Below are 27,426 nucleotides of genomic sequence, written 5' to 3'. Positions count from 1 at the left end.
GCTTTGTTTCCTCAGTGGTACCTAACTTTGATCATTTGGTGATGATGCTGTTGACCTGCTTTCTCCATGTACCTTTCCTTTTGTATAAAACAGCATCTGTGGCTGTTTTGAGACTGAAAAATGGCTTGTTCTCTGACATCACCTTAGGCTTCGGCCATGAAGCCATTGGTAATCCTCACTTGAGTCATGCTCGTTGCAACGCTGGCTGCTACAGTGCGGTGGTTTGTGTTTTGTTTTTTGTTTTTTGGAGACAAGAGTTCTCTGTGTAGCCCTGGCTGTCCTGAACTCCCATTGTAGAGCAGGCTGACCTCAAACTCACATCGATCCACCTGCCTCTGCCTCCTGAGTGCTGGGATTAAAGGCGTGTGCTACCACGCCTGGCCAGTGTGCTGTTTTAATCGCATAGTCTTATCTAAAGTTGGGAATTGGAGTCTGTTCACTTTTTAATGTGCTGTCCATTTCAGCACAACCCATGGGGTCTTGTTCATTTTTACATCACAGTGGAGTTACGGGTTCTTTTTATTTCAGTATGCTGAGTCGTTTGAGGGAATTCTGTTTATTTTCAGTCTCTTCACAGTTCAGCCATAGAAACCCTCCTTGGTCTGGTCCTGCCAGAGTTTCTGGAGTTTTGTTGCTGTTGTTTTTGGGGTTTTTTGTTTTTGTTTTGTTTTGTTTGTTTTTGTTTTTGCCTTGCCTTGGGTTTTGGTGTGTAATGTCCCAGATTCACTTACACTTTTCCTACTTCTGACCAATATATGTGAATCTGTTATTTATCAGAGAGCATCTGGTTTTCTTTTTTTTCTTCCCCTTCCACCCACCCATCCTTCCTTCCTTCCTTTCTTTTTTCAAGACAGGGTTTCTCTGTGTAGCCTTGGCTGTCCTGGACTCGTTTTGTAGACCAGGCTGGCCTCGAACTCACAGAGATTCCCCTGCCTCAGCCTCCCTGAATACTGGGATGATATAGGTGTGCGCCACTGCGCCTGGCTGAACATCTGGTTTCTTTTAGTAGAGCCTATTTGGGGCCCTCGATGGTGAGTGCTGTTCACCCTGACTGGGGTCCTTTTATTTGAAAGGTTTTTAGTGGACAGAACTGGCAACAGATGTGAACATAGGCACTATGATGCTAGGATACAGAGAGAAATCTGCAGTCTATGGGCCTCTCCTCCCCAATCTGTGTTTGTATCTTCCTTATACCACAAGGTGTTTACTAATTTTCTCAGCTTCACCATACACACAAACTCATCTTAAGAAGCACTACACCCACAGCACCATCCGTGGTGGGAGGCTCCACTTGGATTATTTAAAGTTCTCTTCACCTCTCACCCATCTGTTTTTCCAAAATTATTTGACGGGCTCATCTGCTCTCATCTTCCCTTTTATTTTCTTCTCCTTTTAAAAATCCCTCGTACTGTCATTCTAGTGGGAGTTGGGAGGTTCTGTCTGCACTCCACCGTGTTTAAAGGAGAGCCCATCCTACGTGTTCCTTCTGTTAGATTCATGAATTCAAAGCCCGGAAGGAAGAAAACAACCTTCGCCTCTGTGATCCAAGATGGCTCCACCAGTCGTCTCTGCCTCAATCTCCCAGCCTGCCTCCCCTCCCATACTCCTTTGCGGGCAAAGTAGGTCCTTGACCTTTGGCTATCTCAGTGGGCGGGGCTTCTTTCATTGTTGTTAGGATGCTGAGCTGAACCTTCTGGGGGTGTGGGCAGGACCGCAGAGGGTACAGCCACCACCCTGTTTGATTGGATATTTAGTTTCTACAAATACGGCCATTGTAGATTATTTCACTCTGAAGGGGGTCGGGGTCGGGGGAAGCCCAACCACAGAGGGAACAAAATCTAAGCCGCTGTTCCCAGCCTGGTTTTCCTACCCTGCTTTTCTCATTTGATTCAAATTAGTGCAGACTTCTCATTAGCTACAACACTTGTGCCTTCTAAACTTCGACTCTTGTTTTCCTCTGCGTATTCACCCTGCCCATAGTTAATTGTGGTAGTGACAGGCTCAGGTACCTTCACATTTAAGATGTTAACCTTCAAAGACGCCTTCGGGACCGTTCCCCAGGGACAAAGGTTTGGCTAAGGACACAGAGGGAATTTTCAGAAAGACGATTCTAGGAGAGGCGCCATCCTTCTTGAAGCACTTTGGAATGCTGGGTTTATTTCCCTATGCTTTGGTAAACAAAAGCTGGCGTTTTCTTTCCATGGTTTTTCAGCTACAGGGCTGCAGCCGTGGTAGAGTTTGGTGGTCAAATGGAAACCATGTGGCAGGTTGCCAGCATGGTGGTTTTTGCCAGAACCTATCTAAGCATTTGGCATATTGGCAGGTTTCTTTTTCATTTTCTTTCGTTCTTCCTTTTCTTTCTTTTTTTCCCCATTTTTTTTTTTTTACTGGATCCTCTATGTGCTTGCTTATTTATTTATTTATTTACTCTGCTTGCATTGTGGAATTCTGGGTAAAGCTGCTTTAAATCAGAATCATGTTAAATAACAACATTTAAAAGAACATTTCGACCACGAACAATGCGAATATTGCAACATAAATTATCTATGCCAAATTGGCTTACAGATTTCAAAACAGGAAGACGTCGTTAGCGATGTTCATGGTTTGGTTTTGCTTTGCTGCAGATTAGGTTTAGCGACAAATTCCATCTGGCTCCAGCTACATGCAGTCTCTTCATTGATTGGTTGTATTGGGACTTCATGGGAGTGTCCTTCAGATAGCTTTTCCCAGCATTTTTTAAAGCTCCATTGAAGAAAAGAAGGGTGGGGGGTGGAGGGGGGGAGAAAAGAGAAAGGAAAAAAGGACCCTGCGTTGTTTCAATTTGCGTCCAACATGCAAAACATAGTTCTAAAATTTTAATTAGCTAAGTGAGTGGTGAAAAGGAAAAGTAATATAACAAGCCTCGGTGAGCAGCTGGGATGTGTTGCCATGACGACAGGTTCAGCAGGCTGCCAGCGAGCATGTCAATGGGTGATATTGGGAGAGGGCTTTGAAACAGTGCCTGCTAGCCACAATGTGATTGGTCACGCCTCTGTTGTCTTTGTGTGAACCGGTGGATGCTGGGTAAGACCTAGAGTGAATGCTCAGCTTGTCTCAAGGCTGCAATGAGGTAATGCTTCTGAATCTTTGGGGATTATGAGCTCCTGCCTCCAAAAAGACTGCAGTCCAGAGCGCTTTCATTTCTCTTGGCGTTAATTACTGACTGCAACACGTGAGGAAGTTTTGCAGCTGCCTTTATCCGTCCTTTTATATGTGCATGCGTGTATTATAGATAACACGTGTGGCCGTGGCAATATAGAATCCCAAGCGTATTCTTTAAAAAAAAAAAAGAGCTAACCCTCCATGTTATTCACTCTGCATAGAGTCAACATTGCACTTGATTTCTGGCAGCCGTGACAGTATCTCTTGGTGGATAAATGATGTGTTAAGGTGCATGTGTGTTGGGTAAGCGAACCTGTTCCTATCTGAAGATGATTTTGGTATTGATTACTTTTTAAAGGCCTTTATGCGATGAGTGCTTATGATAGCCGTGAGGGGGCTGCAGAGAGTGTCAGCTTTGCTTCACCAGGGGGCTTAGCTCCTTTTTGATGCTTTGAGATGGGCCAGTTTATATCCTGATGCCTATTTTCCAGGGTCTTCCATTAACCGAGCAGACTATCAGACTGCCTCGGAATGATCTACTGAATACAATGCTTTGACCGTCGTTTCAACTCAAATCTAAAGAGGGAAGCGGTGTTTCCAGATGACAAAGAGAGAGGGCCGTGCTTGGGTGGTTTGGGAAACAAATCCATGGGGATGCTGGTGACAGAGGTACAGGAGCCAAACCTCTAAGCCCTGATCCTGGTTCTCTGTGACACGATGGCTCGGATCCTCTCCAGGGTTTGTTCAGGTAGTTTTGAGAATGTTCTGTCACATTTACTGATTGTAAACTCGTGCCCTGTGATGGTCAGGACAGCATCTACATTGGTGGTGTCCCTAGCTGGGGGTAGGGTGGGGTGCTGCATTGGATGAGTGGGCTCATCCTCTTTTAAGCAGGAAGTGTGTAAGCTGTCTTTGGGACTGAGCTGTCATATTGGCACCTTCTATTTACCTTGCAAACTGTTGATAAAAAGACATGAGTCTTTAAACATATAGACAGAATAAAACCACCTCGGCGACAAGGAATGGATTCCTCTGTGGCTGCAGAGCATGAGGTACTCTGTTGGTTGCCTACCTTTAGCTGAGGTCAGGCCACAGGTGTGTCGTGGAAGCCAGTTGGTTATCCAGCCAGACCGATCACCTCAGGGAAATCAAAGGAAAAGTAATATGGAGTCAGTAGAAGGCTTTGCTGGCCATCGCACTTCCTCTATTCTTTTAAAGACTTTAAAGCCTGGCTGGTTTTCACTCTGTTTATATGTCTTTGAAAATATAGACCTTAGGAAAGAGAAGGAAAGGGAATGTTGTATCTCTCTCTCTTTTTTTTAATGATTAATTCAAAATACCAGGCTAGAGTATACTCATGGGTTGTGGCTTTTTCTAATGTGTTGATTCTCTGTAGTGGTACAGATACTGGAACCCAACAGGCAGGTCTTAGACCGGGAGTGGAGAGGCCCTTGAGCCTGACAGGCTGGAGTCCTTTGTCTAAAACAAAGCAGAATGCAGTGACCTTGCGAAGAAAAATCCACCTGTTGGCAAGACTGACATGTCTTCATTATAAACATTGCAATGTTCTGTACCCTACCTTTCCCTGGGGGAGGGGACAGTTGCAGCGCCAAATCTCAGACATGCCTTGCTAATATAAACAGTTTTTAGTCTTATTAATAATTCAGGTTTTACACAAGACCGGATCCTATGTAAAACACTCCAGTTAGTAAAGGCTGGACTTTCTTTTTTAAACTTCTGTCACTCTGTAGGCTACTCAGTTCCCTTTTGTTTTAAGCTTGAGAAGTTATATGTATTAATCATTATAGGCAGGCGTGTCCTATTTTGTACTACAGGCTAACTTGTTTTCCTTAATCAAGTAACAGAATTCAAATATTTGACATTTGTGTGACTGGTGGATCCCATCTGACTTAGCAAAAATCTTCCTTATACAGTCCACCCAGCACATTTAACATATGCAAGGTTAATATGCTGAAGATGGAGTGAAATAAAAGGTAAGGAAAGACTGTGTTGCTTATACTGCATTTGGCAACGCTTTTTAAACTATTTTTCAAAACCCTCTTCAAGAGGACTGGTTGCAAGTTCCAACTAGTGTGAACCGTCATGTCTTAGGACAGGTTCCACAATAAGTGACTTGTGACTGCTATGAAGCCCGGTGCCTGAAGATTAGTCGTAAATGTGGCTTTGCCATGTTTCTCTTTCATCACCAGTATCGTCACGTGCACGCAGGAGCTTAGCAGAGGGCTTCTGCTCAGCAATAATGTATGGTCATTAATGCTTCTGCTCCCTAAGCTCTCCCCAGACATGATCCTTCAGGGCTGCCTAGAGAAAGAAAGAAAAAGTTTTGAGTGGTTCGAGACATTAAAGAATGCCTTCCTTGAAAAATCCCCCATCAGAACCAAGGCTCAGCACCTCCCCCTTTCCCCCCCTGTTTACAAAAGGGTTTAGTTGTAATAGTCAGTGCTTTGTGGAAAATGCAAATGTTTAAAAAAAAAGTGAATTAAAGAAGGAAAGTGGGAAATCTGGAAGGCAGAATGCCAAGAGTATTAAAACTTTGGGGTCTGACAAAAATATTAATTCTGCAGTTCTTGCATGTAGCTCTTGGCCGTAGCCATTTATTGTTTTTAGATTGATATTTCCACAATACCTTTTCTCCCCTCCCTCTCTCACCCCTCCCCCGCCCCCATCCTCCAGTCAGCACCTCAGGTGTGGGGTAGAGCCTTAGGGGCAGAGTGTCCGCCTGGGTCACTGTCCACCTGGGCCATTATTGTACAGTGAGTTCCTTTACATGGCAGTGGGAGGCAGCAGAGAATGGCTGTCACGCCTACAGAGAAAACCATGGTAGCCACTATGTGGACTTTTATTATGACATCAAAATGTCATGTGTGTGAATGTCATTCATACAATGTGTTTTTTGATTGATTGTGCACTGTTTTTATTATGCAGTCCAAACTTGCACTTCTCCTGCTTCAGCCTTTCAAGTGCTCAGATTGCAGGCCTGTGGTGCCATGCATAGGGCAAAATAGTTTCTAAGTGACACCAGTTATCATCATGTATATCTGCGTTGCTATGGTATTTCTGATATGATGTAAACAGACTTGTATTATGACAATCCAGAGTCTTAATCATTGAAATAGGAACTAGTCTGAGAGACCTGTTTTCTTTGTGAAGGAGGGATTTTGTTGTTGTTGTTGTTGTTGTTGAACAAATGGCACTGAAAAGCACACTAGAAAGAGAACTTGCTGTAGAGAATAGATTTTGCAAGTGGCTGCATTTCTTTAAATGGGCGGCTAATGAATATTCAGCTGTTGTGTTTGGAGGGAATCCATCTTCAGAACTCTATGACCTAGAATCTCCTTTAATATGGTATGCTGTACACATTTCTGTGGTTTTCATATGTCAAGTGCTTTTTTTATTTAGAGCTGCTTTTATTTATATCACTATGATGAGGCTGTGCTAATTCATAACGCTGTAACTGTGGCCTCACAGGTCCTGTCTTTGTCAATTATAGCTGTTTGTTCTGTGCTTTTCTGGGTTAGAAGTTTGTCCCTTTTAGGTCCACAACACTGTATCTTTGTCTTTCTTTTGTCCTCAAAATCCTGAGGCCAGCATTAATTGTCAATCAGATTCATATTTGTGTGTGTGTATGTGTGTGTATGTATGTATATATATATGCATACATTAGATGTTTTTTAAAAAGGGGTGTTTTATTTGAAAAACTTAGGAAAAGCTGTTTCTGATCTCAGAAACAGGAAATGGAAATGTTTTTTGGCATCTTAGGTGTGTTGTCTGTTAAATTTTCTTATGACCAAATAGCATTGCCTTTTATCCATTCCTTCTTTTGGCTAACCTGAACATGTCTAGCCTTGAAATTTGGAAAAGAGGAAAATGTTAGGTTGATTAGTAATGAATCTCCTCCTCTTTGTCTCTTGGCCACTCAGTGTGCTTGCACATTGCGCATGCTCTCAGTGACAGGGGCTGGACTTGGGATTGGGATCCTGGGAAGAACACCATTGGAGTACTGCTAGATGTGCCGCTTACTTGCTCAGAGGCATAGGATAAGTAACTATAGACTTGAAATCAGAGTTACATTTCCATCACAGGGTGATATTAAGTTAGATGACCTCCATATAGTGCCTGGCATGAGGTAGCTGCTCAGGAAATGTCTCAGTTTCAGCCTTTATGAGGTATCTTGATGGCTGAGTTAGGAGTAAAATTATCTCTTCTTTCAACCCCGGATGGTTGCTCAGGAAGAATAGCTTTCTGATATGGTTAAGGCATTTTGTTACCTGTTCTCATGTAGTACCATGTTTTTATCAGGTCAAAAATAAGGTTACAAGCCAGGTAGTGGTGGTGCATGCCTTTGATCCCAGCACTCAGGAGGCAGAGGCAGGTAGATCTCTCTGAGTTTGAGGCTGGCCTGGTCTACAGAGCCAGTTCCAGAACAGCCAGAACTACACAGAGACCCTATCTTGAAAAACTAAAATTCTACTACTACTATTACTACTACTACTACTATTACTACTCATCATTTTGAAAAACTAAAATTATACTGGTGGTGAAGAAGAAGAAGAAGAAGAAGAAGAAGAAGAAGAAGAAGAAGAAGAAGAAGAAGAAGAAGAAGAAGAAGAAAGCTGAGTATGGTGAGATACAGTTGTAATCATAGCATGGGAGATTGATTAAGTTGGAAGCCAGACTAGGCTACACAGTGATACTCTTCTAAGAAGAAATCAAATAAAAGGATGCAGTTGGTATCTTTATATTTAGAGCACTAAGGTTTTGCCAGTACACAGCCCCCTAACTATAAGAAACAAGCGTTGGAAGGAGAGCTAGTTCTAGCCATTAAACCTGGGGTCCATGGAAGAGACTAGTGAATACCTAAGCTCAAGGGCAGTGACTTGGCCAACAGTGAAGGAGAAGGAGTTAACACCCAGACAGTTATGAGGTTGCTCTACTGACTACTTCGAGTATGGGGAGGGAGGTGGTGGGTGAAGACGTGGCAGGAACCCTGCATTTGCAGGTGCTGTAATCACCTTTGTGGTCCTACCACAGGCCAAAGGCTCACACCAGAGGACATGGTAGGGAACACGATTTATGGCAAAGAGAGATTTGACCTAGGACGTGTTGAGTCTGAGGCCCTGGGGTAGCAGAGAGAGATGGTGATGGAGATCAAAAGGAAGGTCTGGCATCAGAGGAAAGTTTCAGGGCCAGAGGAGGGGCCTTGGTACCCATCGGTTCTCTGACGCTTTAGACCAATGGCTGGGAGAGTGGGCAAGATGCGCAACTCAGTAAACAAGTAGGGCTGTTGTTGGTCTCTTGTGAACAGTCGTTTCTAGAAGCAGAACAAGGAAGCAGTTGCAGGAGGAGGGAACTCAGATGTCTAAGTGGGGAGCGCTGGCTGCTCTTCCAGAGGACCAGGGTTCAATTCCCAGCAACCACATGGCAGCTCATAACTGTCTGTAACTCCAGGTCGAGAGCATCCGGCATCCCCACACCAACATGTATGCAGGCAAAATACCAATGCACATGAAATAAAAAGCAGAGAACTGAAAAGGTATATAAAAGAACCAAATCCATGCAGACGGCTAGCTTAAAAAGAGGAGGACGTTAAACTTTGAAAACAAAACCCTGGAGTTAAAAATAGTTGTCACTAGGGTGGCAAGACTGCTCAGTGAGTAAAGACATCGGCTGCCAAGCCTGGTAGCATGAACTGGACCCCCGAGACCACCACATGGTAGGAGAAACATCTGACTCCCAAAAGTTGTCCTCTGCTCTCCACTTACATGCTGTGGCTGCATGTGCCTGCACACACACACACACACACACACACACACACACACACACACACACACACACACACACGCAGAAATAAACTAATTAATTGATTATAACAAAAATAAAGCATAGTTGTTCCTTCATATCTTCTACAACTTACTTAAATAAGTTTGTCATTAGGGGAGCTGACGTAGGACACAGAAAATCTGCCTTAACCTCTCAAGTACTTTTGAGAGCTGGCTACAGGCTAATTATTCTTCATGAGATTGGATTTGAGAACTTTTCCCCCTGCTGTAACTCTGTCAGCATCGCAGTGATATGGCTGCCTTTCATTAGACTGTTGGTTAACTGTGACAAAGTAGTAGAGTTGGACAGGGTATCCGAATTGCCTAGAATTTATCCATAGTGTGGCCTGAACATCATATAAGGTTGTTCCGAGTAGCAAAGGGCATATGTAAAGCCCCTTGGGTGATGCTTGGTTTACATTGACCCTCAATTAAGGACAGTTGTTAGCAGGGCGGAGAAACGTAGAGATAGCAGAGGTCCTGGGTAGGCATGAGAAGGGAGAATAAGTAGTTAAAGATGGCGAGGGATCATGAGTGTATTTGGGAACCACAAGGAAACAGGAAGAAAAGGAGAGGACACACTAGAGCATCCACTGTCAACCCTGGAGTTGGCCTTCACACCAGACAGTTCTATGTTTGGTGCTCAGGATATACCAAACTTAATGACACTCAAGGCGTACCCAACTTAACAGTGCTGTGTGACACTCAAGAGACATCTCACCTTAAAGTTCTGTATGAGACTCAACATGAACCTAACTCACAGTGTTGTGTGACATTCAGGGTGTACCTAGGTAATATTGTAAGAAATAGTAGCGCTAGGAGAAAAAAAAATGGTTAGACTCTTATAGTAGATTAAACATGTCATTTTTGGGATAAGGAAAAAAATACAGAGGCTAGAAAGATGGCTTAGTCAGTAAAAGTGCTCATTGCTTGAGCATGAGGACTGGGTTCACATCCCCAGCACTTGCAGACAAAACTGGGTGCAGCGTGATAGTAGTTCCGGCACTGGGAAAGTGGGGGCGGGATGATACCTCGGGGTTGCTGACCAGCTAGTCTAGCCCATTGAGATCATGTCTCAAAAACAAGCTGGTGAGCGACTGAGAAAGACACCCAGTGTTGACCTCTGGTCTCTACATTCGTGCATACACATGTGTGCACATCCACCAACACAGATGCACGTGTGCACTCAGCATGTATCTGCACTACCCACACATACACATAAATGAAAGAAAATATATGGAAATGTTATTCTTATAAACTTATAAATGCTAACTTTGAAAGGTAAATAATGAAAGTCTTTTTTTTTCTTTTCTTTTGAGCCATGGCCTAGCCTGGAACTCCATGTAGATCAGGGTGGCCTCAAACTCAACCTGCCTCTGACTCCCAAATAGGCACTAAAGCCTTGCCTTTCAAACCTGTTGAAAGGTTCTTCCACTGCTTTTTTAAGTAGAAGACAGAAAAAGAAATATAAAATAAGAATTATACTTGAAAAATAAAGTAGTACACAGTTAACAAATTGAAAAGCAAATGTTAATAATGCCTTTTGTTATTGGAAAGGTACCAGGGGATATAACAATGATTTCAAAAGTCTGAACATCACACACAGAGAAGCTGGTATATGGGTTCATGATATGTTATCACTGTAAAGACCAAAGACCTACACAGTCCCCTCACAGCATTGGAAATCTAGTCCAAGGACCCCCAGATTGTATAGATCAATGTAAGATTGCTAACTTTCAGTTCTGGCAAATAAGCACTTTTTAACAGGACCTACCTTCTATTGTCCCCTCCCCTCCTCCCCTCCCCTCCCCTTCCCTTCCCTTCCCTCTCTTCTTTCTTTCATTCCTTCCTTCCTTCCTTCCTTCATTCATTCATTCTTTCTTTCTCCCTCTCCCTCTCTTTCTTTTTGGTTGCTGTTGGCACATAGGCTGGTGGAGATGGGGATTGTAGAGGGATAGTATAGCATAAGAAAGTGGAATTTTCCCATGGATAATGATGACGTACAGCACGTGACTAAACCATATCAGCGAGAGTGTTTTTGACTCTAGTGTAGAAAAATGGGATAGAGTGTCCCACTGGGGGACTATGTCTTTCTTCATCATCCTTTGTTCTGAAAAGTCTTCTATGAGGTGTGGGGCCTTAAAGCGGGGGGGGGGGGGGGGGGGAAGCTCTGCTATTCCTGTGACATCTGACTCTCCAATTACAAAGTAAGAGTGTGGCAGGCATGTTTATGTGGGGGAGGAAGCAGAGGCACGGGTCATTGTCGTCTCCCAGTCAGTGAATGTGCCACCTGGAATGGCATTAAAAAACTTGGTGTGGCTGAGACTTAGCAAAGAAAGGGCTCAAAAGGAAAAACTAGGGGAAAAGGTGTCTAATATGACTGCTATCCGCATCTGTGGCTGAGCTTTACGAATTTACAATTATAACAGTTCAGTATTCACACATATGTACTATGAAAGTTTACTATGCTTGGTGCTCGTTCCTAATGTGTATTAACCCTGGTCTTGAAGTATGTAGGGTCTGCAGCTCTTCGACGTTAAATTGATGTATCTGTGGTTGGGGAACTATTGACTGGTGACTATAGTTCTGATCAAGCCATGGCTGCAGATCAGTGGCCATTCATCTTGCAGAATTAAATGTCACATTGCTCTTAGCCCAATGAAAGTGTTTCCTATTCTCTTGTCAGTTCCTGAGTTCCACCTGTGTGTGTCAGGTGTGTGGGGGGGGGGCAAGGTATATGTGGTGTGAGTTGTAGTGTGTGTGTGTGTGTGTGTGTGTGTGTGTGTGTGGTGTGAGGGGCATGTGTGCATGGCCAGCTTTCTCCTGATTTTGCATTAGAAATGAGTTTCTGCCCACATTACAATCCCACAAGCTTCAGTAAATGGCAGTAAGTATGATAGACAAAGCCTTAGTTCACTGAATGCCTACCAGTGATACACACACAATTTTTGTGCAAGATCTCTTAGCACCACCGGGTCAACAGCAATGTGATGCTTTCCCAGTTGGACTGAGTGCCTTCAGGATCCCCAACTGTCTTAACAGACCAACTCCATTTTATTTAACGGAGAAAGCCCTGGGCCCCAAATCCTGACTCAGGTTTCATCACCACCCCTCACCAAACTTTAAGAGTGCTAAATATTAGCCGGGCGTGATGGTGCACGCCTTTAAGCACAGCACTTGGGAGGCAGAGGCAGATGGATCCCTGTGAGTTTGAGGCCAGCCTGGTCTACAAAGTGAGTTGAGGACAGCCAAGGCTACACAGAGAAACCCTGTCTCAAAAAAACAAAAAATAAAAATAAAACAAAACAAAAAAGAAAAAAGTGCTAAATATTCATGGAGAGGCATGCTAAGGGAAAAGTGGTCATCACATTGGTACAAGAGAAGTATTTGTCAGACTGGAGAGATATCTAGGTGGTTAAGAGTGCTCACCGGTCTCCCAGAGGACTCAGGGTCAGTTCCCAGCACCCAACTTCCCATCAGGCAGCTTACAACCACCTGTGACTTTAGTTCAGGGCACCTACATCCTCTTGTGCCCTCATTTTAGGCACCTCTGTGTATGTGACACTCATAAAGTCATGCAGCCTCACATACATAGACAAAAATAAAGAAATAATCTTTTGAAAAAAAGTGTTTGTGGGACTCCTGCTGACAGCCGTAGCTGGCTGCCTTCCCTGCCTCACTCTCTCCCACTCTGCGGTGCCTGTAGATGGAAGCAAAGTTTCCCCATCAGCTGGACGAGGAAAGTGCATCTACACAAACCTTTCTGCACATCTGCTTGCACCTGTGTGACATCCCCACTGCACTCTCTAACCCAGCAGATTTCCAGATATAACTTGGCCGCTTCATCCTTCTATCTACACGAGGCTTCTGGGCCACAGGCATTTCCCTGCCTGGTTATAAAAATGTCTTATCATAGGTGATGTGGATATGGCCTTCGTGAGCTCTTTTTAGATCCCTGTTGGGTCATATGCACTAATGGGGAGGCCATCAAATGTGAGACTTGTGATTTATGCACACATGTGTCACCGCTGAGCTGTAAGCTTTGAGGGTTAAGGTTGGGGGTGCGAGCTTTTGAGTTGGCAGACTAAAGAGGTGTAGCTCATAGCATGAGCATATTTGAGTGGTCTGCAGGTTACAGTAGGAGGGAACCTTGGACAGAAGAGGAAGAAGTGAAAATTCTCAAGGGGAAAGGCCAGACACCCATCTGTTTCTCCTCCAAGCTGTAATGGCCTCAGCCAGGGATAAGGTAGGAGTCTTTGAAAGCAGCCATCGCTCTTCTCTGTGCCCCGTAGATGAACGAGGCATGCTTAAAATGGGAAGCGATGGGCTCCATAATTACAGCTGGCGCTAATGATCCAGTGCCTGGTTGCCTGATTTCTCCCAGTCTATCGAGCGCTGATGACAAAGCTCATTAGTGCTTGTGCCAGGATGGACATGGGGAAAGGGCGGGTGGCATACTGTCCATCACTTTAGCCCCCTCATTAGTTATTCCAAAGAACATACTCTGCCGAAAAAGGCAGCAAAGCAGGCAACAGTTTAGTGAGCTGGGACTGTCCCCCAGCATGCCTGAGGTGGGAAAGAAGCATCTGGTCTGTGGGGAACAGGTGAGCTGCAATGCAATCTTTTAAAAATTGACACAAGACTTAAACAAAAATAAATAAATTTCAGCCACGCCGGCCCTAACTTAGCCAGAGTCAGCCTTCATTGAACAAAGGCCAAGATGGATGGACACACGACCCCAACGGTAACAGCCATCCAAAACAATGCAAACTCCCCCACAGATTCTGTTTCCAAGAGAGGTGGGGCGAGCTCCCTGTGCCCTGTCCCTGTGACTGAGCGCAGCTGTCAGCCTGGACAGAATGTGTGCAGTGACTGCTCCAGGACTCTGAAAAGTGGGTGGGAGCAAGCACACAGGGTGGTGTCGGGATGGGGATTCCAAATTTGAAACACAACCCAGCTAGCGTATGGTTTGTGTGTCCTGTTCTTCCATGAGGTGCAGACAGGAAGGTAGAAAACCCAGAGGGCACACTGGTGTGGACAGAGTGATCTCCAAGAGGGTCCTTCAGACTCTCACCTGAACAGCAGGAAAGGAGGAGACTGCCTTTGAACAGAGTGGAGGGTGGGGGTAGGGCTCAAGCTGTGTCGTGTGTGTGTGTGTGTGTGTGTGTGTGTGTGTGTGTGTGTGCGTGTGCGCGCGCGCTCTCTCATTGGACGTCAGTCCTGATGCAGGCACCTAAGGTGGTGGAGGATGGTGTCTTACTTTCCTTTCTGTTGCTATGATAAAAGACCTTGACCAACAGCAATTTAGGGAGGGAGGGGCTTATTTGCCTTCGCACTACGTCATTGAAGGGAAGTCGCAGAGGCAGTAGCTTGAGGTCCGCTGTCATAGCGCATCCATAGGCATGAGGACACAGAAACAAGCACTCACTTGCTTGTTCTCAACTAGCTTCTCCCTCTCTTAGACAGTTCAAGACCCGGCCCATAAAATGGTGACTCTCACAGTGGGCTGGGTCCTCCAACGTCATTGAACAATCAAGACCACTCCGCACAGACATGCCCACAGGCCAACCTGATCTAGATAATTCCTCATTCAGGGTCTCCTTTTAGGTGAATCTAGGATTGTGCCTGAGTTGACATTAAAATGAACCGGCTCAGAAGAGAAGCCTTCTTGTGACCAACAAAAGAGTCTGTGGTTCTCTTTCTTCTCCTCACTTGGCCCTAGACTGGGATGCAGTTATTGGAAGTGCATAGCTGGCCTCTGTCCTGCTCTGTGCACATTTGGATCAGAGTCTACTCTACGCAGTTAGGGCAGAGTAACTCTGATAGCTGAAGCTTGAGCCAGACCCACTGCACAGACCTTGCACTGGGATGGTATGGACCTAGTTGACAGAACACAGCAGCATCATAATGGCCCTCAGCCCTGGACTGACATTCTACTTACACCAGAGAGAGCTGGCTTTGAGTTCTCACCCTGAACTTAGCCATGTGGAGCACCTCCTTTTAAAAATATGGTAAGAATTCAATACTACCCTTCGGATTTAAATACTCAGAATCTTATCATGGTCATTACTCAAAACTGCTCAGCATCTGGGGAAGTCAAGGTGATCTCAGTACACATGGGAAAGGACAGTGAACAGTCACAAGTATGGCGGTGCCACAGATACTGGGGTTTTCAGATTAGGACTCAACTAATAGAGAATATATTTCTGAACAAAGTGAATATTATATAATAATCAGATTTAGAACTGTGTGGACAACCTCAATGGTAGTATAGTTAGTGGAAGAGCTTGTGGATATGAAAATAGATAGAAATTATCCAGTTTTACCCAAAGAGATGAAAAACATTGAAAAAATAAACAGAGCATCATAGATAACATAAAGATGCCCACTATTTTGGACAGAACAGTATAACTTGAAGGAATTAAGGACAAAAAAAAAAATCAATAAATTTGATAAAAGACATCAACTTTAAGATTCAAGAAGGTGAACAAATTCAAACATGAGAAACTCAAGAAAATCTGGACAAAACCCTGACAAACCACTTAAAACCCAGCTTCTTAAACTGGGACTTAATTCTTCATTGAAGACAAAAAAAAAAAAAAAAAAAAAAAAAAAAAAAAAAAAAAAAAAGAGCACATCTGTCTCATTAGCATGCAAATTTGTTTTAATCTTCATAATGAAAAATGTACACAAAAATTGCTTCAAAATAAATTTCTTTTTACAATTTTTCATTTTTAAAAATTCAACACATACAGGTGTTTTGCCTGCATGTATGTCACTGCTCTGTGCCCACCGAGGCCAGAAGAGGGACGCAGATGCCCTGGGACTGCAGTTACAGATGCTTGTGATTGTGAGCAGCTGCACAGGTGCTGGGAATCAACTCTTGGCCTGCTGGAAGAGCAGCCAGTACTCTTAACCACTGAGCTATTGCGCCAACGCCTAAATTAAATTTCTTAACGACTTCTTATCAGGCCCTGTTTGATTTGCATACTTATGTTATATATCTAGGGTCACATAAAATGTTTTATATGCAAAAGACTGTGAGTGGGAAAATCTTAAGAAATGCTGGGTTAAAAGCAAGACGAAAAAACTTACAAAGAGCTGGATAGAAAATGAAGCACCGTTATATGTAATAAAACAAGATGAATGTGGTACATGATATGCATACCCTTCGAGTGTGAAGGTGATGTGATGTCATTCTTAGATAAGAGATGAGGGACTCACTAAAGGAAGCACAGTGATGGCAGAAAGTAATAGAGGACACCATGAAAAAGAGAACGGACCTAACAGCAGCAAGCATTCTGTAAAATATAATTATTCTTAAGTTCTTTAAAATGTAAAATCATCAGTAGAGAGGAAATGTGTGCGACAAATACAGTCTACATATGTTGAACACACATGACAATTATAGCATAAAAAGGAAAGGAACCAACGTGGCAGCAAGCAACAAAATGTTAATTGTTAGTGGACAGGGTGTTCAGGTTACCTTGGTGTTGCTTTGAAATAGTGCCAGGCAGAGGCAAACGCTAAGGAGGAAAAGTTTGTTTAGGCTCATGGTTTCAGAGAATCTGGTTAGCAGTTATTTGGAGCCAATCCCTTGGTCAGAGCCTCGTGGGAGTGGGAGAATGTGGGGGAGGAGGGCTCTTCACTTCAGGGCCGGCCACAAAGCAGTGAGCAAGGGGACAGAGGTAAGAGACCCTCAAGGACCCACCCCGGGAGACCGACTTCCTACTGCTAGGCCTCTCCTTTTAAAGTTTCCACTTTATAATAATGCCATCAACTAGAGACCAAGCATTTCATATTCAATCTGGAACTCTGTTAAGATTGAGTACATATTAAAATGTCAAGAGCAACAACTAAAAACAATATACCAAAGTATAGTAAAAACTCAGTATATAAAATAGAATAATAAAAAACATTCCAACTATCCAAATAAAAGTAGGAAAGAAAAAACAGTGTAATAAAATGGGGGGGGGGGGAGAACCCAGAAAGTAATAAATGGTTTATCTAAATCTCATCCTCAATTTAATTACATTAAATATTAATTATCTACTTAACAGTTCATAGAAATCATCAGGGCGTTCTTAAGTGATTGAATATACTATGTATAAGTAATGTTCTTTAAATATAATGATATAAATAGTTGAAAATCATGAGATTAAAAAAAAAACACAATGCAAACATAAACCAACAGAAAGCTGGAATGACCATGTTAATGTCAGAAAAAGCAGACTTTACGGGAAGAAAGGCTACGAAGGGTATGAAGGAACTCTGTATAGAGAATTTGGAGGTTTACCGAGTTTATACAAGCAGGCACATAAAGTGTGAATAAAGCTGACAGGAGAAATGGGCAGCTGTCTCCTGGGCTTCAGTATGCCTCTGTGATGAGGAGAGTGAGTAGACAGAAAACCAGGACGGATGTAAAAAACCAAATGACACAGCGTCAGGCTACTGAGATCTGGTTGACTTCTCTGAGAATCCTCCTTAACACAGTAGGATGCACACTGCTTTCAAGTCCTTAAGGGGCACTCCCGAGGACTGCTAACAATAAACTCAAATTTAAAACAAACTAAAAGTAATTTTCTTACCATAATGGAATTTAACTAGAAGCCACCCATAGAAAGATAATTGATAAATCTTCAAATACAAATCAATTAGATTACTTTTTTTTTTTTTTTTTTTTGGTTTTTTGAGACAGGGTTTCTCTGTGTAGCCCTTGGCTGTCCTGGACTCACTTTGTAGACCAGGCTGGCCTCGAACTCACAGAGGTCCACCTGCCTCTGCCTCCCGAGTGCTGGGATTAAAGGCATGCGTCACCATGCCTGGCTTAGAGTACAATTTTATGTAGCCCATGGATGAAAAAGGAGGTCCTAGGGACAGTAGACTATGTTTTGACATGAATAAAAATGAAAACACATTGTAACATATTCATGTGAATAGCCAAAGTAAAGCTTAAAAGGAGATGTGTAAACAGAATGCTCATATTAGGAAAGAAAAAACTAAGATGAGTAATTTTTCACTTAAAAGAACTAGGGGAGTGGGAAAGGTAAGATAAACCCAAAGTGAACAGGGGAAGGAAGTAATAATGAGAAGGAAATAATAATGAGAAGGAATTGGCAAATTTAAAGCAAAAATAGTAAATCAAACTGATGAAACCAACAGCTGATTCTTTAAAAGAACATTGCCAAGCTCATTCTATGAGGCCGCAGTCACCTTGATTCCTAAACCACACAGGGACTCAACAAAGGACGAGAATTTCAGACCAATTTCATTCATGAACATTGATGCAAAAATACTCAATAAAATACTTGCAAGCAGAACCCAAGAACACATCAAATATATCACCCACGACAATCAGGTAGGCTTCATCCTAGGGATGCAGGATGGTTCAACATACTAAAACCCATCGTTATAATCCATCATATAAACAAACTGAAAGAAAAAGAATCATGATCATTTCATATGATACAGAAAAAGCCTTTGACAAAGTACAACATCCCTTCGTGATAAAAAGCTTAGAGAGATCAGGGATCCAAGGCCCATACCTAACCATAATAAAGGCAATATACAGCAAGCCTATAGCCAACATCAAACTAAATGGAGAGAAACTCAGATCAATTCCACTAAAATCAGAGACAAGCTAAGGCTGCCCACTCTCTCCAAAACCCTTCAATATAGTACTAGAAGTTCTAGCTAAAGCAATAAGACAACTAAAGGAAACCAAGGGGATACAAATTGGAAAGAAAGAAGTCAAAGTATCACTCTTCATGGATGATATGATAGTTTACATAAGTGAGCCCAAAATTCCACCAGAGAGCTCCTACATCTCATAAACACTTCAGCAGTGTGGCTGGATACAAGATTAATTTTTTAAAAATAAGTAGCCCTCCTGTATATAAACAGCAATTGGACTGAGAAAACACACTCTTCACAGTAGCCACAAATAATATAAAGTATCTTGGCGTAACTCTAACCCAGCAAGTGAAAGACCTGTATGACAAGAACTTCAAGTCTCTGAAGAAAGAAATTGAAGAAAACATTAGAAGATGGAAAGATGTCCCGGGCTCATGGATCGGTAGGATGAACATAGCAAAAATGGCCACCTTACCAAAGGCAACCTATAGATTCAATGCAGTCCCCATCAAAATACCTACACAATTCTTTACAGATGTTGAAAGAGCAATTCTAAACTTCATATGGAGAAACAAAAACCCTGAGTAGCTAAAACAGTCCTCTTCAACAATAGAACTTCTGTAGGTGTCTCCATCCCTGACTTCAAGCTCTACTACAGAGCAATAGTAATAAAAACTTCATGGTACCAGCATAGAAACTGACTGGTTGGTTGATGGAATAGAATCCAAGACCCAGAAACAAACCTACACACCTACAGACACTTGATTTTTGGCAAAGGAGACAACACCATACAATGTAAAAAAAAAAAAAAAAAAGACAGCATCTTCAACAAATGGTGCTGGTTTAACTGGATATCTACATGTAAAAATATGCAAACAAATCCATATTTATTGCCCTGTACAAAGCTCAAGACCAAGTGAATCAAAGACATTAACATAAAACTAGACATACTACATATATTAGAAGAGAAAGTCGGGAGGAACCTTGAACTAATTGGCACAGGAGACAACTTGCTGAACAGAACACCAACAGCCCAGGCTCTAAGATCAACAATTAATAAATGGGGCTTCATGGAACTGAAAAAGTTCTGTCAGGCAAAAGACACTGTCAACAAAACAAAATAATAATCTATAGACTGGGAGAAGATCTTCACAATCCTATATCTGACAAAGGGCTAATATCCAAAATATTAACTAAAAAAATTAAACATCAACAAGCCAAACAATCCAATTTAACAGACAGGGTACAGAACTAAACAGAGAATTTTCAAAAGAGGACTCTTGAAAGACTGGGCAGCATTTAAAGAAATGCTCAACATCCTTAGTCATCAGGGAAATTCAAATAAAAAGCTTCTGAGATTCTATTTTACACTTGTCAGAATGGCTAAGATCAGAAACTCAGGTGACAGCACCCGCTGGCAAGGACATGGAGAAAGGGGAAACACTCCTCCATTGCTGGTGGGAGTGTGAACTTGTACAACCACTCTGGAAATCAATGTGGTGCGTTCTCGGAGAACTGGGAACAGCTCTAGCACATACCCAAGAGATTCTCTGCCGTACAAGAAGGACACTTGCTCAACTATGTTCATAGCAACTATTCATAATAACCGGAAACTGGAAACAACTTAGATGTCCTTCATGAAGCAGATGCTCTGCCACTGGGCTACATCCCAGACTGAAATTCTGCTAATTTTTATCCATCCACTATGAAATGATAACACAGAAAATGCGTTAACTTTTATTTTGTTACATCAGGATTTTTTTTTTCTAGTTTTATCACCTGTTCATAAAATTGTAATCTGACTTCCGTGAAATGGTATGTTCTGGAAACACAGAGAATTGGATCAGCACAGACATGTTAGTGGGTGTGTAACTTGTGTTAAACAGAACCAACCCCAGATAATAGTTTAAGTGAACACATGTAATGGATTCCCTGTATCTGTGGGCGGATTGTTCAGATATCCCAGCGGATGATTGAAGCTGACATGCTTGGCAGCATCTTACTTCTGATCAAATTTAATGTAGAAGTTAGACACAGTTGATATTGTATCAACAATGATTCATAATAAGAACGTTACAACAGTATTCTGTGCTAAAAATTATATTAATATGTTCTCTCAAGAATCTTACAGTATTTTCACTCCAAGGAAGCAATTTACAGATTGTCTATAACTCATCTGAAAAGCCAGTCGTGACTACTCTTGTTCTTTGGGGGCATTTATTATGTGAACAAGGCTTGAACACAAGACTACAGTTTACAAGCGGTTAACCTGATATCAGAGACATCTGCCAAGTGACTGATGTGCAGTTAATAGATACAGGGTGGAAACACTAGGCAGAGAGATGACTCACATTCCGGGTGAGCACATCTTCATAGTGCTCAAAACAACGTGCAATGTAAAGCTTACAAATGATTTACTTCTTGAGTTTTCCATTTACTCTTCTCAGATCATGATTAACTGTAACTGAAACTCCAAAAGGGAAACTGGAGCTCAATGGTTATCTACTCTTTTGGCTGTTGGTAGGTGGGGGAAAACATGGCGGCAGGCACAATGGTCTGAATCTGTTTCATTGTAAATCTTAAGAATAACGGCGGAATAGGCTTTAGGCACGAGTCGCAGGACATCTTGAGACATCAGGAAAGCAGCACGCCGAGGGCGTCTCAAGCCTCCTATAGTGAACGGGTGTGGAGAGTGGCTTGCTCTTTCTGATGAGCACTGTTTTGGCTAAGAGACGTCATATGGTCCAGGGAGAGGGCACAGTGTGTAGAACACTTTCTGTGCAAATCTAGGGACTGGGGTTTGGATTCTCAGAAGCCATGTAAATACAGGCAGGTTGGGGTTCACTTGTAGTTCCAGTACTCTGAACTCGGAGACAGACCTGTTGGCAAGCTCTGGGGTCGATGAGAGAGAGACCTTGCCTAGAAGAATAAACAACCGGAGATCCTGTCTCAGGTGTCCACATGTGTATGTGTGCACATGCACCCACATACACACACAGGCGCACACACACTCATACACGTGCACACACACACACACACACACACACACACGTGTGTGCATGCGCACTGTATATACTCAATTCAGCTTTGAGATGGAACTTTCTAGTCACTATTGCCTTATACTTACTTTGGATAAGTTTTACAACAATCTTTCCTGTCACCTGGTGATGTGTGGGAACGTATTCCATAGCTCTGCTTCATGTGTGCTTACTTTCCATTCCTTCCTTAGTTGGAAGCACCTTAAAGTCAGAGGTCACGGCTCTTGCTGTGCCTTCTTTCAAAAAACGTGGCAGCCTTCGGACCGTCCATATCTACCCCACCAGTTTAACTTTACAGAAGAGGGATGCCTTCCACAGAGCAGTAACTCGACCACGATGAAGTAAGCCAGCGATCGAGCCATATAATGTCTCTGTTCTTTGTCCATGGGCCTAGGATCCTTGTGCTTCGACTCCTCAAGAGTTAGGGTTACAGGTATGCACCCCTCTCACAGCCCAGTGCTTTTACCCTTTCTTTTCCTGTCTTCAGACTCTGGTCAGAGGCACTAAGAGCAGAAAGAAAACAACAGTTGACATCACATTATACTTTGGAATCTACATGTTTAATTTGTATTTTCTTACCTGGAGGACGTCTGTAGAAGCCTTAGAGTGTAGGTAATAGGTATTAACTTTCTTTTAATGTATTTATAAACTAATACTTAATATATTTTATAGAGTCACACATGTTAAAGAGAGAGACCAGGGTGCTGGTCTTGGCTTAGCTCTTAACTGTCACCTGACTAAGCCGACTCACATTTAGGCTGTGACATCATCCTCTGTCAAAAGGCAATGCCCTGGATAACTTCCGCTGTCTCCCAGCTCCAAGCCTCCCTTACTCTAGTCTGACCCTGGAAGAACCATTCTGAAGAAATGCCTGCTGCAAAGCTGTGAGGACCACAGCAGCCCGACCCCTCACTTGGTCCTCATGTGCTTGTCCTCTCCTGCCTGGAGCTATACAGAGGGTGCTTGGTCTTTAAATATTTAATTGCCTTGCCCATCCTCTGTTGCATCTAATCCAACTTTAATAGTAATGGTTACTTCTCTCATTATAAGAATAAACTTAACTTAGTAAATCCAGAGCTTGAGAGGCCCTGGAAATTCTGGAAGTTTGGGGATTGTGTTTGTTTGTTTAACTGCTTTTGTTGAATCTTTAGTTTGTGCCTTTTTATTGGCTTTTGTGCAGCCAGTGAAATCACATCTATTACGGGTGTTCTAAAATTTTATTTTCTGAGTTTGGGTTAATATTCCACACTGGGCAATACCCCAAGTGTCAGGCCACTACTATGGCTCAGACCTCTGTACAGAGTCTAGGCAATTGGTGTTAGGAGCGTGCTAGCCCCCTTCCCTAAGCTGAAGATTGAACCTAGGCCCCTCATGCATCCTAGGCAAACACTTTACCACCGAACTACACCCAGCTTAAATCCCGTTTCTGATAGATTCTAATTTCTTCCTGCTGGCAATTCTGGATATTTTCATGGATCATAAATCAATTCTTATATACATTGCTTTCTCTCTTCCTTGGCTAAGCAGTCTGCATCTTGCCTGCTCTGTCACAGTAGACAAAAGTGAAAATTATGCCCCAGTAGTTAGTTTCTTTCTTTGGACAATATCTTATATTTGTTGCCAAAGAAACCTTGACATTTGGCATCAATACCACTGCTCTGTAAAAACCTGCAATGCCTTTATTCATTAATTTAATGTCCTCCACAAACTTATCCAGCATGGCTCTTTCTCTTGTATCTGTCTTTCCTCTCTGTTTGCCTTTCTGTCTTTCTGCTATCAGTCTCTCGCTTTCATATGTATATGTATGTGGTATTGTGTGTGTGTGTGTGTGTGTGTGTGTGTGTGTGTGTGTATGATTGTCACTCTATCTTCGGCAGTCTAGACAGGCAACCATGTCTCTAAAACACCACGCTCCTTCTAACCACATCGTCTCTGTTCATTTCACTTGGCTGCCTGGTACGCTGCCCCCATCTTGCCTCTCCTTTCATGTTTCCTTACCCACCTGGCTGCACACCCAAGCTGCCTGAGCTCCTGCCAGGTCTCCCCGTTCTTCTTCGGTGTCTCTTCTCAGATTAGAAGTAATCACCGTCCTTCATTCTCATGGCTCAGTTTCCCTCTCCTTTGAATGACAAGACTGTGAGTCTAGGCACTATACCTAGTTCATATTGACCGCCCCCCCGTCCCCGCCACAAGCACTGGGTCTTCTTCAGCTGGTTGACTTGAACAAGACGATTGTTATAGACTAGGGCTCCCCACTCCGCCCCCCCCCAGCCTATTGGAACAGTCTTGGATAAGGGAGAAAGTGTTGACATCAAAATCTTCTATGTGGTAAGAGAGACAGAAGACCCTAGGAAAGCTACCTTGAACATATCAACTTCTCTCTGCCTTTAGGCGGTTGCCGGATGCTTTTCAACGATTTTGCCTTCAGAGTGTAGGTTCACGTGGGTGAAAGGCTTCTAAGGGATGAAACCTAACTAAAGGTTTACCAGATACTAAGTGGCAGTCAGTGCAACTGTAAGGTGGAACCTTTTCTTCCCCAGGAGGATGCTCTTGTCCTGACCTTCTTTACTTCTCCAAATGAATGCTTGGGCCCCAGGAGGCTTATCCTCCACCTCCTGGCCCTTAGCAACTCCACGTCTTGGCTCCTGTCCGCTGCCTCCAGACCATCTCTTCCTTCCTTCAGTGTGTATTTAGTGCTTTAGGCCCTTTGGGCTAGGCGCTTTCCAGGGACAGACTTTTAACAACAAAGCCTGCAAAAAAAAAAAAATCCCTCTCTTGGCGAGCTAATGGTCTAGTGTGGGTGCCCTTCTTTCTTCTCTCACCTGTCATGTTCTTAAAGAGGTCCAGCTTTCTTTGACATCATTTCTGTCTCCTTCAACCCCAGCTCTTTCACCCGAGTTCTCTGCATGGTCCCCCTGTCCTGCCGTGGAGAGGCCCCGCCCTGTAGTTCTTTGTCCTTCGGTGGTGTGAGTATCTTTTCCTCTCCAGTGTGTTTTGACCTTCTTGAAGGTAGAAGTCCACCGTTTCATCTGTTTGTGGGAAAAAAAAAGTCCGTGCCCCATATTTGACCACATCCCCTGGATGGGGAGGCCTGGTGGCACTCAGAGGAAGGATAGCAGACTACCAAGAAGAGACTTGATACCCTAGAATCATATACATGGGGAGGAAGTCCCGCTCAGTCACAGTCATAGGGGAGGGGAGTAAGAGGAAATGGGAGGGAGAGAGGAATGGGAGGATACAAGGGATGGGATAACAATTGAGATGTAATATGAATAAATTAATTAAATATATTTTTAAAAAGTCCGTATGGGTATACACCATGAAGTGTGTATGCTGTCTTACACATATTTATATTACCCCAAGTAAACATACCATGTTACAGTTAGGCACCCAAGGAGATAGTTTTTAACTGATTCAAAGGTCTGTACCGCTCTCTACGTTTTAAAATGCAGCAGCTCAAAAACTTTGCCAGACTATTAGTCACCCAAATGTTTATGACAATTCTGCATGACTGTGCCACTCACGCAGCTACAATGTAATTTCCTGCCAAGGACCCATTCAGGTGCCAAGCACCGCCTTCTTTCCACACCTCATCAACTGAGCAGGTCACCTGTGGGCTCCCCTGCTCGATGTGTGTAAATCTTTGCTGTCACTGGAGTTGGAGGCGGGCGGCAGAGGGGATTGTTCATTACACCTGGAGTTGACTTTTGACCTTCATGCTTGCTGCTGTCTTGGAGATGTCTTTCTTTTGTGTATGTGTGTGTGTGTGTGTGTCTTGGAGATGTCTTTTTTTTTATATGTGTGTGTGTGTGTGTGTGTGTGTGTGTGTGTGTGTGTGTGTGTGAGAGAGAGAGAGAGAGAGAGAGAGAGAGAGAGAGAGAGAGAGAGAGAGAGAGAGAGAGTGTCAGGGTAGAGAGTCTTCAGGCATGACACAATTTAAAAAATTTAGCCAGGGTTTGTCATTGGCCTGGAGGTCTGGACCAAGCCTGACGGTGGGCCTCTGAGCCCAAAGATCTGCCTGTCTCTGCCTCTCCAGAGCTGGTCTTATATAAGACCACACCACCGTGCTCAACTTAAAAAAAAATGGGTTCAGGGGATTGAACTTGGATCCTTGTGCTTTCAAACGAGCTCCCACCCTACCCTCTCTTGCCTGTGTTTCTGAATTGAGACTAATAGACATCTACGGTACAATTCATGCTGTTAATAGTAGGACAGCAAGGGAAGTTCGTGTTTAAAGTGTTGACTGGCATTTTGAATTTGCCTGTGTGGTCATTCAATGCACGTTAGCCATCAGAGGTCAGAGGGCAGCTTTTCAGAATCTCTAGCCCTGGCTAGAGCCATCTGCCACCAAAAGGGTCTGTGACCTGTGACACAGAACACATTAGCCCCATGTACTAAGTCACCAGCCGGCTTTGATTTTAATTTGAAGTTTAAGGTATGTGCTTCTTAAATATGTTTTTGTCTGTAGTTATTTTATTATGGTGGTGAAAGTGTGTGTGTGTGTGTGTGTGTGTGTGTGTGTGTGTGTGTGTGTGTGTGTTGTGTCAAGTGCAGACTCTGGAGCCAGTTCCCCAGGATTCAGATCTTGCCTTGCACACTTACACACTCAGTGACTGTGCCATCTGGAAGAAAGAAGGTTGGTTGACTCTTAACACGAGGAGTCTTAACTTGTCTTTCAGTTTCACTGCGAGGCTTGGCTGCTTCTGTCTGTGAATAGAATAGGCCCATCTCCAGATGGACACACATCTATTTTGATTTTGGGACCTTTGACCACATCTTTGTCATTTTTCTATGCCTTTGAATGCTTGGGCTTTTGTTTCCCTTTACTCTCTGCCTTATCTGTAATTTACATAGAAGAAACCAGACTCTGTAGCTGTTAAAGATAGTACAGTGAGCTGGTACTTCCTTGGGGGCAGGGAGGGTGGCAGGCTAAAGTTGCCAGGACTTAGTGATATTGTCATGGCAGCAGAAAGGAAGGTGACTACATTGAATCTGTAGTTAGAAAGAGGAAAGGCAAAGACTGGCTCCCCATGTTCAGTGATCTTCCCTCCTCAGGTGAGCCTCTTGGGGAGCCATTCACGGGTATACCCAGTCTCCTAGGTGATCTTAACCCAGTCCGGTTGGCAATGAAGACTGACCTTTGTGGATGCAGTGGATGGATTTTGGTAGCTTGTAATTAAGGATCAAGCTAAATTGAAAGTGAACTGATTAGTTTCGTGGTGCATTGGTAGAAGACCCCAGTCCCAAGCCACAGGTTCAGCTCTACAGGGACAGACCAGGAGGAGAGAGTTAAGAAGGCACTGGAAGGGAAATTCAAGACCAAGCCGCTTCTTTAAAAAGGAGGAAAGGCATAATTCATAGGCTTTTTTAAAAAGTGCATGAAGCCATGATAGTCAAAGCATTGCCTGGTTTAGCAATGGCTACTGAGGGGTCATCAGGGATACAAATAGCTAATGTCTATTACATTCGTAGATTAGTGGACATAGGGTTTACGAGTAGGGTGGAGTAGAGTGACAGGAGAAGAACGCTGGTGTCCACGGCATGAAAAGGGTCAGGTCAGTAAAAGAAAGGGAAAAAAAAACCCTATGAGGGCTGACATCGAAAATAACCAGAAAATGACAGACAGCACAGAATTGTGGGCTTTTGGAGGAGGTGGTGGGGTGTGCTTGTCTGTTCGTTTTGTAACATTGGAATCAAACATACCAGTCGAGCAATAAACGAATACACAGTCTGCATGCTTACTAGCCGTCTAAAACCGCTAGCAACTCGAGCGG

The 27,426-nt window shown here is 43.3% G+C and overlaps 1 protein-coding gene across 9 annotated transcripts in view; it reads left to right on the top strand.

Moving 5' to 3' along the window:
- STOX2 (storkhead box 2) overlaps positions 1–27,426 on the top strand; it is a 227,943-nt gene that overhangs the window by 166,068 nt on the left and 34,449 nt on the right. For 2 of the 9 annotated variants that reach the window (XM_084760151.1, XM_084760152.1), the window contains exon 1: positions 14,281–14,992. The exons of 6 other annotated variants lie outside the window; for them this stretch is intronic. Coding sequence is in view for 1 of the 3 variants with exons in the window: in XM_084760149.1 (XP_084616275.1) it covers positions 22,037–22,085 (49 nt within the window). In the remaining 2 variants the exon portion in view is untranslated. Of the gene's footprint in view, positions 1–14,280; positions 14,993–21,843; positions 22,086–27,426 lie in introns of those variants that run through there. One more of the 9 variants, XM_084760149.1, reaches the window with a different exon arrangement.

The sequence above is a fragment of the Acomys minous genome (assembly GCF_964271855.1).
Source record: "Acomys minous genome assembly, chromosome: 15".
Taxonomy (NCBI): domain Eukaryota; kingdom Metazoa; phylum Chordata; class Mammalia; order Rodentia; family Muridae; genus Acomys; species Acomys minous.
Note: the sequence above shows the minus strand (reverse complement) of the source record. Positions and strands in the feature narration are given on the sequence as shown.